Here is a 15747-nt window from a genome sequence, read left to right on the forward strand (position 1 = left end):
ATGAAGGAAGAGGAGGCGGCGCCCGGAGTGACGGCTGTGCTGCCTCTGATTAGGGGGGAAAGACCCGCCCTGGGACCATTTCACGGTATGAGGGGGCACATTTTATAAGCGTTTATTTCAACGTGTGCAGGAAAAGAGCCACCTTGTCAGAATGCAGCATTAGTGCTGCACAAGGTGGCTCTTTTAGTTACAAACACCTGAGGGGGGTGACAGGTTTTCTTTAACAGATGTTAAACCCAGCTTATATAATAAATGTATAATAAAGGTAAACACTATATAAAAATAATGTTGATAACAATCGTGTGTTCTTAACAAAATGCAGAAAAGAAACACTGCTGGTGCCTTCCTCAACACTGCAATCCGACTATGCCCAACTACAACCATTATAAATGCCGCCTCATCCCGTGTGACTGTCCACGTAAGTAACATTGACTCCAGTGTTTCCTAATACAAAGATTCAGCTTCTGTTTAAACTCACTGCATAATATACATTAACCCTTTAGGGACACAATCTATTTCAGCCTATATGTGAAGACCTTTTTCTTTTTTTTTTAATCTCTGTTTTAGGGGGTTATACTTTTTTTTGCAGAATGAGCCATATTTTTTATCACAACAATTTTACATACAGATTCTTAACTCTTACTACTTTCTGTGGGGAATGATAGCTAAAAGGAATTTCGGCTCTTGCTTTTTGTGTGTTGTTTATTACATATAGAACAACTTAAAGCGAGCTTGTCAGTGGTTATATGTAAAATGTTCCATTGTGTGCCAGAGCTCTTTAGAGTAATTTACCGGTAGTAGCATTGGGATCTATAAGCCTGACATAGATTTCCCTGAGAATCTTCCCCCAGAGCTCATTTTAAATGAATGGTGGCATCTCCAGTGTGAGACATGTAATGTCTTACAGTCTGCCTTCCTGATCTACATGTCTCATATTAATGATGGCCCCTGTCATTTCAAAAAAATGTTGGAGGTAGATTATCAGGGAGATCTATGTCTGGCCCATAGATCTTTTCCAATAATTTACATATTAAGAAAAGCTTGTTATTCTCTGGAAAAAGACATTGGATTGCAAATATCAATCAGTATATCAGTATGTCAGGAACTGTGGGGGGATCACTATGGTACATAATATTGTGGAAAGATCAGTGAGTAACAGGTACTTTCAACAGTAACTGGGTAGAGTTAGTAATAGATCTTGTACCAGACTCAAGTTAAGCAAAGTTACATATCATCACCTATGTTGGGCATGTCACTGTCCATATCACATTTGCTTTGTGCCCATTGCCCAACATCACATCCTCATTTTTGATTGGAGTCAAATAACTTTTTTGTTTGCTTGTTTTCGTTTCTTCCTTTAGGCACTATTACTACCCTAAGCCCAAAAACTACAACCGTGTCCTCTACCACAACAGAACAACCAATAACTGCAACAATGCCACCTACTACCACACAAATCCCAAGAACTACAACCATGCCATCTACTACCAAAGAACAATCAACAACTACAACCATGCAATCTACTACTATAGAAAGCCCAACAACTACAACCATGCCACCTACTACCACACAAAGCCCAACAACTACAACCATGTCAACTACTGCCACAGAACAACCAACAACTACAACCATGCCAACTACTACCACACAAAGCCCAAGAACTACAATCATGTCATCTACTACCAAAGAACAACCAACAACTACAACCATGCAATCTACTACTACAGAAGGCCCAATAACTACAACCATGCCACCTACTACCAAACGAAGCCCAACAACCATAACCATGTCAACTACTACCACAGAACAACTAACAACTACAACAATGCCACCTACTACCACACAAAGCCCAAGAACTACAATCATGTCATCTACTACCAAAGAACATCCAACAACTACAACCATGCAATCTACTACACCAAGCCCAAGAACTACAACCATGCCATCTACTACCACAGAACGCCCTAAAACTACAACCATGCAATCTACTACCACACAAAGCCCAACAACTACAACCATGCAATCTACTGCCATAGAACGCTCAACAACTACAACCATGCCATCTACTACCACAGAACGTCCGGCAACTACAACCATGAAATCTACTACCACACAAAGCCCAAGAACTACAACCATGCAATCTACTACCACAGAACCCTCAACAACTACAACCATGCCATCAACTACCACACAAAGGCCAACAACTACAACCATGCCACCTACTCCTAAAGGTACTTTACTCAACTTACTAAACTTGCCAGAAGGGTATTAGCTCTTCAGTCTTACTATCTGGATTATTTCCAATGGAAGAGGTTCTCCACCAAAATTATTTTTTTGCAAAATCAAAGATAAATAGATAGATAGATAATAAATATATAATAGAAAATAAATAGATAAATGATAGATTAATAGATATATAAATAGAAAGATAATAGATAGATAACAGATAGATAGATAGATAGATAGATAGATAGATAGATAGATAGATACAGTAGATACTAGATAGATAATAGATAATGGAAAGATAGATAGTAGATATATAGATAGATAATAGATAGATGATACATAGATAGATAATAGATAGATAGATAATAGATAGATGATAGATAGATGATAGATAATAGATATAGTAGATAGATGATAGATAGATAGATAGATAGATAATAGATGATAGATAGATAGTAGATAGATAGACAGATAAATAGATAATAGATAGATAGTAGATAGATAGATAATAGATGGATAGATTGTTCTCATAAGAGAAATTGACATGCTGCAGCTTGGAAACCTGCACCACAGATGAGTTTATGCAGCGGAATATAGAAACACAGTGGGGGTTTCTACTGATCCCATCCCTTGTGCTTGTACTGTACTGAAAGCAGGTAAACGGATGCAGTAACGGTCGGAGGGAGAGCAAGGGTTAACAGAGGGATTTAATATAACAGTGTTACTCCACACAGGGAGAGGGTAAATGGAAGATAGGATGATAAAATTGTGTATGATAAACTTAGGGGCAACAGGTGTATAATAAGGTAGGGGAGAGTTCAAATGTATCAAACTTATCGATCCGGCGTTGATCAGGAGCAGTCTCTGAGATGATAGCGGTTGCGTCCCGGCCTGAATGCTTGAAGAATCCAGTGTCATCCTGGTACAGAAGGGGCATTGGATTCCGGTGTTGCCGATGGTCCTGCGATGTCCGGTCGCAGGTCCTGGGTGCAAGGGCAGATCTTTTTGAGGAGGAACGCTCCTTTCTTTTGAGGGCCCACATAGCACGGGAGTATGCAGGAGCGGATATATCAGGCAGCCGCACTTTGTGGCCTGGTAGTCCCGTCAGGGAGTGTGTCCTCTACGGTCTGGTTGTAAGGAGGAATCACTCACGCTCAGTGGTATTACGGGAGTCAGCACTGTCAGCGATCTCTGGAAGCATCTCCACCTGGAGTCTCTGGTAAGCTTCTGTAGGCCACTCTGGCTTGGGCCTACTTTGTCCTGACCGTGCAGCGCAGGAGGGCTCACACTCAGCCCCTGCACACTACAGCTTCCCGCCAAAACTGAACCTGTTCCCGCACACTGTTGCCCTTTTATGTCCCCCACGCCTCCTGGTCTCAAGTTCAAAGGTTGGTCCAGAGAACTAAACTCTCCCCCTGCAGCTCGGGTGACAGCATCGGTTGTTCCAGTGGTTCTTGGTGTACCTTGTCATCCCGGACAAGGTACACCGAGGCCGCCTCTCCTCCTTCCTAAGTACATCCATAGAAGCATTTAAAGAGGTATTCCCATAGATCACCAAATCCAACTAGAATCAGTTTAATTGTAATTGTTTTCATGGTTTTTTAAATATTCATCTATCAAAAAAAAAAAATGTCTGACGAAACCACTAATCTGATAATTTTGGCTCAGGTACAATTACGACAAAAAGGTCAAGTACAACAGCAACAACTGTAACTACGAGTAAGTACAGTATCTAACATGGACAAATCTTATTTATTTCTTACAGGAAATGTAACAAGTTTTTATTTTTTTTCACTAACAAGAATGAATATTCACAGTACTAACATTTATAATCTGTTTTTATAATCACATTGTAATTTTTCATTTATACAGTGTCCATGAATATGGAAGCAGCCATCATGCCTGCTCTGTTAATGTTTACTGTACAGCAGCTAAATCTCAGTAAACAACATATAGGTTCTGTAGGAGAATGTAGGAGGCATGCTCTATAACCAGTGCAGAGGTCACCGAGCAGGGTGGGGGAGTAGGTGAGCTGTGACATCATCCATTTTAACTTGTGGACTCAGTGTCATTTCTACTGTATATAAAGATTTTATCAGTCATTGTACAGTAGGTGGAGGAGGTGAGCTGTGACATCACCTATTGTGAATGGTGGATCCTGTGTTATCTACTGTATATAGAGGTGTTATCAGTCATTTTACAGGAGGAGGAGGTGAGCTGTGACATCACCTATTGTGAATGGTGGATCCTGCGTTATCTACTGTATATAAAGGTGTTATCAGTCATTGCACAGGAGGACGAGGTGAGCTGTGACATCACCTATTGTGAATGGTGGATCCTGTGTTATCTACTGTATATAGAGGTGTTATCAGTCATTGTACAGGAGGAGGAGGTGAGCTGTGACATCCCCCATTGTGAATTGTAGATCCTGTGTTATCTACTGTATATAGAGGTGTTATCAGTCATTGTACAGGAGGAGGAGGTGAGCTGTGACATCACCTATTGTGAGTCGTGGACCCTGTGTTATCTACTGTATATAGAGGTGTTATCAGTCATTGAACAGTAGGTGGAGGAGGTGAGCTGTGACATCACCTATTGTGAAAGGTGGATCCTGTGTTATCTACTGTATATAGAGGTGTTATCAGTCATTGTACAGGAGGAGGAGGTGAGCTGTGACATCACCTATTGTGAATGGTGGATCCTGTGTTATCTACTGTATATAGAGGTGTTATCAGTCATTGTACAGGAGGAGGTGGTGAGCTGTGACATCACCTATTGTGAATGTCGGATCCTGCATTATCTACTGTATATAGAGGTGTTATAAGTCATTGTACAGGAGGAGGAGGTGAGCTGTGACATCACCTATTGTGAATGGTGAATCCTGCGTTATCTACTGTATATAGAGGTGTTATCAGTCATTGTACAGTAGGTGGAGGAGGTGAGCTGTGACATCAGCTATTGTGAAAGTTGGATCCAGTGTTATATACTGTATATAGAGGTGTTATCAGTCATTGTACAGGAGGAGGAGGTGAGCTGTGACATCACCTATTGTGAATGGTGAATCCTGCGTTATCTACTGTATATAGAGGTGTTATCAGTCATTGTACAGTAGGTGGAGGAGGTGAGCTGCGACATCAGCTACTGTGAAAGTTGGATCCTGTGTTATCTACTGTATATAGAGGTGTTATAAGTCATTTTAAAGGAGGAGGTGAGCTGTGACATCACCTATTGTGAATGGTGGACCCTGTGTTATCTACTGTATATAGAGGTGTTATCAGTCATTGTACAGGAGGAGGTGGTGATCTGTGACATCACCTATTGTGAATGGTGGATCCTGTGTTATCTACTGTATATAGAGGTGTTATCAGTCATTGTACAGGAGGAGGAGGTGAGCTGTGACATTACCTATTGTGAATGGTGGATCCTGTGTTATCTACTGTATATAGAGGTGTTATAAGTCATTTTAAAGGAGGAGGTGAGCTGTGATATCACCTATTGTGAATGGTGGATCCTGTGTTATCTACTGTATATAGAGGTGTTATCTTATCAGTCATTGTACAGGAGGAGGGGGTGAGCTGTGACATCACCTATTGTGAATGGTGGACCCTGTGTTATCTACTGTATATAGAGGTGTTATCAGTCATTGTACAGGAGGAGGTGGTGATCTGTGACATCACCTATTGTGAATGGTGGATCCTGTGTTATCTACTGTATATAGAGGTGTTATCAGTCATTGTACAGGAGGAGGAGGTGAGCTGTGACATTACCTATTGTGAATGGTGGATCCTGTGTTATCTACTGTATATAGAGGTGTTATAAGTCATTTTAAAGGAGGAGGTGAGCTGTGACATCACCTATTGTGAATGGTGGATCCTGTGTTATCTACTGTATATAGAGGTGTTATCTTATCAGTCATTGTACAGGAGGAGGGGGTGAGCTGTGACATCACCTATTGTGAATGGTGGATCCTGTGTTATCTACTGTATATAGAGGTGTTATCAGTCATTGTACAGGAGGAGGAGGTGAGCTGTGACATCACCTTTATTGATTAGTGGATTCTGTGTTATCTACTGTATATAGACGTATAACTTTTTATTTTAATCCTGTCTGTGATGATAATGAGATGACCAATATTTCACCCACTAAGGATACAAATAGGGTTTTCAAATGACAATATGCTTAAAATAGGCCGTAGCCTATTTTAAGCATATTGTCATTTGAAAACCCTATTTTTTTCTATTTAGATTACAATTTAAACCTATTTACTTGAACCATTATATTCCTCTTTCTGTATTCTAATTTCCATTAGGAAAATATCCCCTAGAGATGAGAAACTGAACAGATGTTAAGCTCAGCTTATGTAATAAATGTGTAATAAAGGTAAACACTGTATGAAAATAATGCTGGTAATAAACGTGTGTTCTTAACAATATGCAGAAAAGAAACACTGCTGGTGCCTTCCTCAACACTGCAATCCGACTATGCCCAACTACAACCATTATAAATGCCGCCTCATCCCGTGTGACTGTCCACGTAAGTAAGATTCACTCCAGTGATGTCTAATACAAAGATTCAGCTCCTGTTTAAACTCACTGCATAATAGATATACATTAACCCTTTAAGGACACTATCTATTTCAGCCTATATGTGAAGACTTTTTTCTTTTTTTAATCTCTGTCTTAGGACTTATACTTTTTTTATCAGCCATATTTTTTATCACAACAATTTTAAATATAGATTGTTAATTCTTACTACTTTCTGTGGCGAATGATAACTAAAAGGAAATTCTTCTCTTGCCTTTTGTGAGTGTTTTATTACATATCGGGCAGCTTAAAGGGACTCTGTCACCTGAATTTGAACATTTGGGAACAATTTTCAGTCATAGGGGCGGGGTTTTCGGGTGTTTGATTCACCCTTTCCTTACCCGCCGTCTGCATGCTGGCTGCAATATTGGATTGAAGTTCATTCTCTGTCCTCTATAGTACACGTCTGCGTAAGGCAAGATTGCCTTGTGCAGGCGTGTACTACGGAGGACAGAGAATGAACTTCAATCCAATATTGCAGCCAGCATGCAGACGGCGGGTAAGGAAAGGGTGAATCAAACACCCGAAAACCCCGCCCATATGACTGAAAATTGTTCCCTCCAAATTCAGGTGACAGAGTTCCTTTAAAGGGATGAGTAGAAAAAATAGGAGGGTGTTCCAGCTTCTTAAAAAATTCTTATCAGACTTTATTGATCCACATTGGAAATAAGTAAAAAGCTCCTAACAAAGAGGATTTAAAAAGAGAAACCACAGTAGTTTGACAATAAATGGCTTTATCCAACCACTAACCATGAGTGGAGAAAAAGTTTTGGTGCTATCACTCATATCCTCTGAAAAAAGGCCAAGAAAGCAAAAATTCTGCCGGGGTATGTAAACTTTTGAGCACAACTGTATATTGGGCATGTCACTGTCCATACCACATTTGCTTTGTGCCCATTGCCCATCACCACTAACTCATGTTTGATTGGAGTCAAATAACTTTTTGTTTACTTGTTTTCTTTTCTCGATTTAGGCACTATTACTACAACAAAAAGCCCAAAAATCACAACCATGCCACCTACCACTATAAAAAGGTCAACAACTGCAATCATGCCACCCACTACGACAGAACAACCAACAACTACAACCATGCCACCTACTAACAAGAGCCCTACAATTACGACCATGCCATCTACTACCACACAAAGCCCAACAACTGCAATTATGCCACCTACTGCCACAGAACAACCAACAACTACAACCATGCCACCTTCTACTACACAAATCCCAACCACTACAACCGTGCCACCTACTACCACACAAAGCCCAACAACTGCAATTATGCATACCACAGAACAACCAACAACTACAACCATGCAACCCTCTACCACAGAACAACCAACAACTGCAACCATGCCACCTACTACCACACAAAGACTAACAAATATAACCACGCCACCTACTACCATAGGAAGCCCAACAACAACAACCATGACACCTACTACCACACAAAGGCCAACAATTACAACCATGCCATATACTACCATAGGAAGTCCAACAACAACAACCATGCCAACTAGTACCACACAAAGTCCAACAACTCCAACCATACCATCTACTCCTAAAGGTTTGTTTCTCAACTTACTAAACTTACCAGGGGTACTAGCTTTTCAGTCTCACTATCTGGATTCTTCCAGTGGAAGAATCTCTCCAACAAAATTATTTTTTTGCTTAAGCAAACCCATGCAGCCGAAACTACCAACTTGCTGTTCCTAATCACCTCTTTCCTTGGCTGAGTTCGCAGATAATGCCCACCCTGTACAAGGAACAATAATAATATCCATTTCGTCTAAATATAGGAAATGATCAGTGCTGGTTCCTTCCTCAAACCTGCAGCCCAGAAATATACTACAGTTATCTATACTCTCGTATACTCTGTGAATGTCAATGTAAATATGCATATTATGGAGATCGTGTGATCAGTAGAGATTAGCGAGTCTTTTGAATTATAGATTTTTGAAAGATTTGATTAATTTTGAGATGAAATTCCATTCGTCAATAAAATAGTTGTGAAAGTCCTCAAAAGCCTCCAATTGCCCTGAAAGGACATGTATGAGGTCTCCTAGGATTGTATTTAACCGATTTAAGGATATTTAATGTAAACATAGCCTAAGTAATGTCAAAGTGACCTCTATACAGTATAAGGCTATGGCAACCATTCTTCACTGCTGTGCTGTCATATTCTATTTGTACAATTTCTTCAGTGTTTTATGGCTTTGTCTCCTTATCTCTGTGGCTGAGCTGTGAACTGTGACGTCCCCTAACAATCTAGATTCACCACAAAATGGCTGCTGTATTTCCTACTTTTGCTTTTATACAGGCTGCAAGAGTCTGGTAGGAAAATGGGTGTAGTCAGCTTAATTTGATCTGTGTAATGACTCCCTGCTGCCAGTCAATGCCTCGCATGGATCCGGTTGAGCAGCCACAAGATGCAAAGAAAAAATGGGGAGAGAAAGGATTTAGCAATAGGCGGAGGTGGCTAAAAAATCATGATCTCATGAGGAAGACTTGTCGAAATGCATTGATCTGCCTATATGTGTACAGTGCCCGACAATATGTGTCTTTCATTGTTTTTATAACTTTGGAATAAAAGTAATTTTTTAGCCACCCCCGCCTATGGCTGGAACTTCCCCCCCCCCCCCCTATTTTGGCTGCAATAGTCCCTCCTGATTGGCTGTGTTATACAATGTAATGTGATATCTGTGAGACATTATGGGGAAAAACAACCCAGCTGTGTCTGAGGTCTTTTGTTCCATCTCTGGCTGATGCATTCTTCTGCAATATGTGAAATCTTTGTGACCAATTTAATTGATTCAACAAACCCAAATCCAAAATTGTTTGAATTTGCCTCGTTCAACAAATTTAAAAAATGTTTATATGAATTCAGTTTGCATTGCATCGATTAACTAATCTCTACTGATGAAACCTTTATATCTTGCATAAAGCCGCTCTCGCTGAGAAGATACATTGGTGACATATTGATTTTATTGGGCACCATGATAGTTATCTAATCATACATTGAAGTACACTTCTAATAAAAATTCCAGCTGTGCATCCACCAAAAATGTAAAGATGATGCAATAGAAATGATTGATAAAACTGGTGGGTTATGGCATGTAACAGGTATCTTTAATGAATCTACACCCCTATAAGTAAGGGCATACCAACCTTAAAGACATCTATTCATCTCTTGGAATCCCTAGTTGGTCCCATCACGTTTGTTACTAAATAGTAATGAGTCCTCTCTGTAGAAACAAAGTGTGGTGGATTTGGCCCAAGGGTCATGGGAAGTGTGTAGTCCACAGTGAGGTGCAGCAGGAACTGTGTAGAGATTAGAAATAGATGGAATACCAGACTTGAGTGACACGAAGTTACATGTCTTACTCTATATTAGGCATGTAACATCATGTATGCTATGTTGTGCCCATTGCCCAACACCAATGACCACCATCGCATTCTCTTCATCAATTGGAATAAATTTACTTTCTTATCTTGGGACAGACATTACTACTACACAACATCCAACAACTATAACTCTACTGCCTGCCACCACACAACGCCCAACAACTACAACTATGACAACTACTACTGAAGGTATGCTATTGGTTATTGAACTTAATAAACTTATCAAAAAACAACCCAACCCAGCCAAAGCTACCAACATGCTTTTCCTATTTGCCCCCTTCCTTTGCTGCGTTGGAACATTATGTTGAACTTGTATACTGAACAATGATGATAATAATATTCATGTCTTCTAAACATAGGAAAAGATCAGTGCTGGTGCCTCCCTCAAAACTGCAGCCCAGAAATGTACTACAGTAATCTATGTCCTCTTATACCATGTGAATGTCCACGTAAGTAAGATTTACCTCAATATTATGGAGCACACGTGATCACTAGAGATATCTATTGGAATACATTTACTTTTTTTTCTGGGAACAGACCTTAAAACTACACAAAGTTCAACAACAACCCTGAAGCCTACAACCACACAACACCCAACAACAACAACCCTGCCGCCTGCTACCACTCAACATCCAACAACTACAACTATGCCAACTACTACTGAAGGTATGATATTGATTATTGAACTTACTAAATCTTAACAGAAAACAACCCAATGCAGCCAAAGCTACCAACCTGCTATTCCTATTCTCCTTCTTCATTTGCTGCGTTGAAACATTACAGTTGGTACGGAAAGTATTCAGACCCCTTTAAATGTTTCACTCTTTGTTTCATTGCAGCCATTTGGTAAATTCAAAAAAGTTCTTTTTTTTTCTCATTAATGAACACTCTGCACCCCATTTTGACTGAAAAAAAAACAGAAATGTAGAAATTTTTGCAAATGTATTAAAAAAGAAAAACTGAAATATCACATGGTCATAAGTATTCACACCCTTTACTCAGTATTGAGTAGAAGCACCTTTCGAGCTAGTACAGCCATGAGTCTTCTTGTAAATGATGCAACACATTTTTCACACCCGGATTTGGGGATCCTCTGCCATTCTTCCTTGCAGATCCTCTCCAGTTCCGTCAGGTTGGATGGTGAACGTTGGTGGACAGCCATTTTCAGGTCTCTCCAGAGATGCTCAATTTGGTTTAGGTCAGGGCTCTGGCTGGGCCAGTCAGGAATGGTCACAGAGTTGTTCTGAAGCCACTCCTTTGCTATTTTAGCTGTATGCTTAGGGTCATTATCTTGTTGGAAGGTGAACCTTTGGCCAAGTCTGAGGTCCAAAGCACTCTGGAAGAGGTTTTCATCCAGGATATCTCTGTATTTGGCCGTATTCGTGTTTCCTTCAATGACAACCAGTCATCCTGTCCCTGCAGCTGAAAAACACCACCATAGCATAATGTTGCCACCACCATGTTTCATTGTTGGAATTGTATTGGGCAGATGATGAGCAGTGCCTGGTTTTCCCCACACTTACCGCTTCGAATTATCACCAAAAGGTCTATCTTCGTCTCATCAGACAAGAGAATCTTATTTCTCATAGTCTTGGAGCCCTTCATGCGTTTTTAGCAAACTCTATGCGGGCTTTCATATGTCTTGCACTGAGGAGAGGCTTCTGTCAGTCCATTCTGCCATAAAGGCCCAACTGGTGGAGGGCTGCAGTGATAGTTGACTTTGTGGAACTTTCTCCCATCTCCCTACTGCCTCTCTGGAGCTCAGTCACAGTGATCTTGGGGTTCTTGTTTACCTCTCTCACCAAGGCTCTTCTCCCACGATTGCTCAGTTTGGCTGGACGGCCAGGTCTAGGAAGACTTCTGGTGGTCCTAAACTTCTTCCACTTAAGGATTATGGAGGCCACTGTGCTTTTAGAAACCATTAGTACTGAAGAAATTATTTTGTAACATTGGCCAGATCTGTGTCTTGCCACAATTCTGTCTCTGAGCTCCTTGGCCAGTTCATTTGACCTCATGATTCTCATTTGGTCTGACATGCACTGTGAGCTGTGAGGTCTTATATAGACAGGTGTGCGCCTTTCCAAATCAAGTCCTACCGGTATCAGTTTATCTAAACACAGCAGGACTCCAATAAAGGAGCAGAACCATCTCAAGGAGGATCACAAGGAAATGGACAGCATGTGACTTAAATATGAGTGTCTGAGCAAAGGGTCTGAATATTTATGACCATTTGATATTTCAGTTTTTCTTTTTAATAAATTGGCAAAATTTCAACATTTGTTTTTTTCAGTCAAGATGGGGTGCAGAGTGTACATTAATGTGAAAAAAATGAACTTTTTTGAATTTACCAAATGACTGCAATGAAACAAAGAGGGAAAAATTTAAAGGGGTCTGAATACGTTCCGTACCCACTGTATATTGATCTTGTATATAGAACAATGATGATAATAATATTCATGTCTTCTGAACATAGGAAATGATCAGTGCTGGTGCCTTCCTCAACACTGCAGCCCAGAAATGTACTACAATAATCTATGTCCTCTTATACCATGTGAATGTCCCAGTAAGTATGATTTACCTCAATATTATGGAGCACATGTGATCCTCCTGTGCAATAAAATCAATAACACCTCTTTATACAGTGGATAACACAGGATCCACCATATTGTTTGTGGGAAAATCCATGTGTGGGATACTGTTGGGAGAAATTGTGCAGGGGATGGCTTGTGGATTGTATCATATGGTGCATGTTGGGGGGTGGATTTCAGAACATAATATTGTACGGAGGCCATGAAAGGGATATCACAGTGGGAGAGAGCATAAGAGGCATCAATTGGAACATGATTCACTATCCTCCCCCTTTTCTTTAAAAAAAATAGGAAGGTACAGTATGCCCTTCTGTGACTGCAAAAATGATGCACTATTACCCTACCGACTTCACCGAACATTTTCTTTTTTAGAGTATGGTCCAAATGTGACTTTTGCTTCCGGGACCCATGATTTTTATGTACCCCTCTGCCCATCTACTATATACTAACACGTACCTACAACAATAACTGGGTAGAGTTAGTAATAGCTGTTGTACCAGAACCAAGTTCAGCAAACTTACATGTCATCATCATCACCTATATTGGGCATGTCACTGTCCATAACACTTTTGCTATGTGCCCATTGCCCACCATCACATTCTCATCTTTGATTGGAATGAAATAACATTTTTGTTTGTTTTGGGGTTTCTTTCTAGGTTTAGGCACTAATACTACACAAAGCCCAACAACAAAAACCATGCCATCTACTACCACAGAAATACCAATAACTACAACCATGACACCTACTACCACAAAAAGCACAACAACTACAAACATGCCATCAACTATCACAGGAAGCCCAACAACTTCAGCCATGACACCCATTACCACACAAAGCACAACAACTACAGCCATGCCATCTACTACCACAGAAATACCAATAACTACAACCATGCCATCTACTACCACAGAAATACCAATAACTACAACCATGACACCTACTACCACACAAATCCCAACAACTACAACCATGCCTTCTACTACCAAAGAAATACCAATAACTACAACCATGACACCTACTACCACACAAAGCCCAACAACTACAACCGTGCCATCTACTACCTCACAAAGCTCAATAACTACAACCATATCACCTACTACTACACAAATCCCAGCAACTACAACCATGCCTTCTACTACCACACAAAGCACAATAACTACAACCATGCCACCTACTACCACAGAACGCCTAATGACTACAACCATGACACCTACTGTTAATGGTACGTTACTTAACTTACTAACTTAACAGGGGTAGTACGGTGGCCTTGCAGCACTGGAGTCCTGGGTTCAAACCCCACCAAGGACATCTGCAAAGAGTTTGTATGTTCGCTTCGTGTTTGCAGGGGTTTCCTTCTGGCTCTCCGGTTTCCTCCCACATTCCGAAGACATACTGATAGGGAATTTAGATTGTGAGCCCCAACGGAGACAGCGATGACAATTTGTGCAACCTGTAAAGCGCTGCAGAATATGTTAGTTCTATAAAAAATTAAAAAGAAGAAAAATAGGGGTATTGTCTCTTCAGTGTCACTATCGTGCTTCTTTCCAATGGAAGAGGTTCTCCACCGAAAAAAAATTTTTGCTTAATCAAACCCATGCAGCCGAAACGGTCAACTTGATTTTCCTAATCACCTCTTTCTATTCCTAGATTCACCACAAAATGGCTGCTGTATTTGCTACTTCTGCTATTATACAGGCTGCGATAGTCCCTCCCGAATGGCTATGTTATACCATGTAATGTGATGTCTGTGAGAGGCATTATGGGGAAAACCAACCCAGCTATGTTCAAGGTCTTTTGATCCATCTATGGCTGATGCATTCTTCTCAAATATGTGAAATGTTTGTGACCAGTTTAGTTAATTCAACAAATCCAAATCCCAAATTGTTTGAATTTGCCTGGTTCAGCAAATTGTAAAAAATTATATATGAATTCAATATGCATCACATCGATTAACTAATCTCTACTGATTAGTGATGAGCGAATATACGCGTTACTCGAGATTTCTCGAGCATGCTCGGGTGTCCTCCGAGTATTTTTTAGTGCTCGGAGTTTTCGTTTTTCTTGCCGCAGCTGAATGATTTACATCTGATAGCCAGCATAAGTACATGTGGGGGTTGCCTGGTTGTTAGGGAATCCCCACGTGTACTTAAGCTGGCTAACAGATGTAATTCATTCAGCTGTGGCAATAAAAACTAAAACTCCGAGCACTGAAAATTACTCAGAGGACCCCCGAGCATGCTCGAGAAATCTCGAGTAACGAGTATATTCGCTCATCACTACTACTGATAAAACCTTTATACAGTGCCAAGCGAAAGTATTCGGCTCCCTTGAACTTTTAAACCTTTTCCCACATATCATGCTTCAAACATAAAGTGGAACACAATTGTGAAGTTGAACGAAATTTATTGGTTATTTAAAATTTTTGTGGAAATTCAAAAACTGAAATGTGGGGCGTGCAATATTATTCGGCCCCTTTAACTTAATACTTTGTTGCTCCACCTTTTGCTGCGATTACAGCTGCAAGTCGCTTTGGGTATGTCTCTATGAGTTTTGTACATCGAGAGACTGAAATTCTTGCCCATTCTTCCTTGGCAAACAGCTCAAGCTCAGTGAGGTTTGATGGAGATCATTGGTGAACAGCAGGTTTCAGCTCTTTCCACAGATTCTCAATTGGATTGAGGTCTGGATTTTGACTTGGCAATTCTAACACCTGGATACGTTTATTTGTGAACCATTCCATTGTAGATTTTGCTTTATGTTTGGGATCATTGTCTTGTTGGAAGACAAATCTCCGTCCCAGTCTCAGGTCTTTTGCAGACTCCAACAGGTTTTCTTCAAGAATGGTCCTGTATTTGGCTCCATCCATCTTCCCATCAATTTTAATCATCTTCCCTGTCCCTGCTGAAGAAAAACAGGCCCAAACCATGATGCTACCACCACCATG

The 15747-nt window shown here is 40.4% G+C and overlaps 1 protein-coding gene across 1 annotated transcript; it reads left to right on the forward strand.

The window, feature by feature from the left end:
• Positions 1-325: 325 nt before the first annotated feature.
• Positions 326-14023, forward strand: LOC143803791 (uncharacterized). The gene is made up of 9 exons (XM_077281557.1): positions 326-418; positions 1362-2231; positions 3895-3945; positions 6664-6759; positions 10311-10403; positions 10574-10663; positions 10752-10880; positions 12688-12781; positions 13519-14023. Exons 1-9 carry the CDS (start codon positions 367-369, stop codon positions 14021-14023), a joined length of 1980 nt encoding a protein of 659 aa, XP_077137672.1. The 5' UTR covers positions 326-366.
• Positions 14024-15747: the final 1724 nt, after the last annotated feature.

The sequence above is a fragment of the Ranitomeya variabilis genome, chromosome 2, assembly GCF_051348905.1.
Source record: "Ranitomeya variabilis isolate aRanVar5 chromosome 2, aRanVar5.hap1, whole genome shotgun sequence".
NCBI lineage: Eukaryota > Metazoa > Chordata > Amphibia > Anura > Dendrobatidae > Ranitomeya > Ranitomeya variabilis.

Excerpts from the sequence above, each read along its gene's own strand:
- LOC143803791 (XM_077281557.1), top strand. The coding sequence starts at position 367 with ATGCCCAACTACAACCATTATAAATGCCGCCTCATCCCGTGTGACTGT. Across the intron at positions 10,404-10,573 it reads TATGACAACTACTACTGAAG|GAAAAGATCAGTGCTGGTGC; the intron begins GTATGCTATTGG and ends TTCTAAACATAG. Across the intron at positions 10,881-12,687 it reads TATGCCAACTACTACTGAAG|GAAATGATCAGTGCTGGTGC; the intron begins GTATGATATTGA and ends TTCTGAACATAG.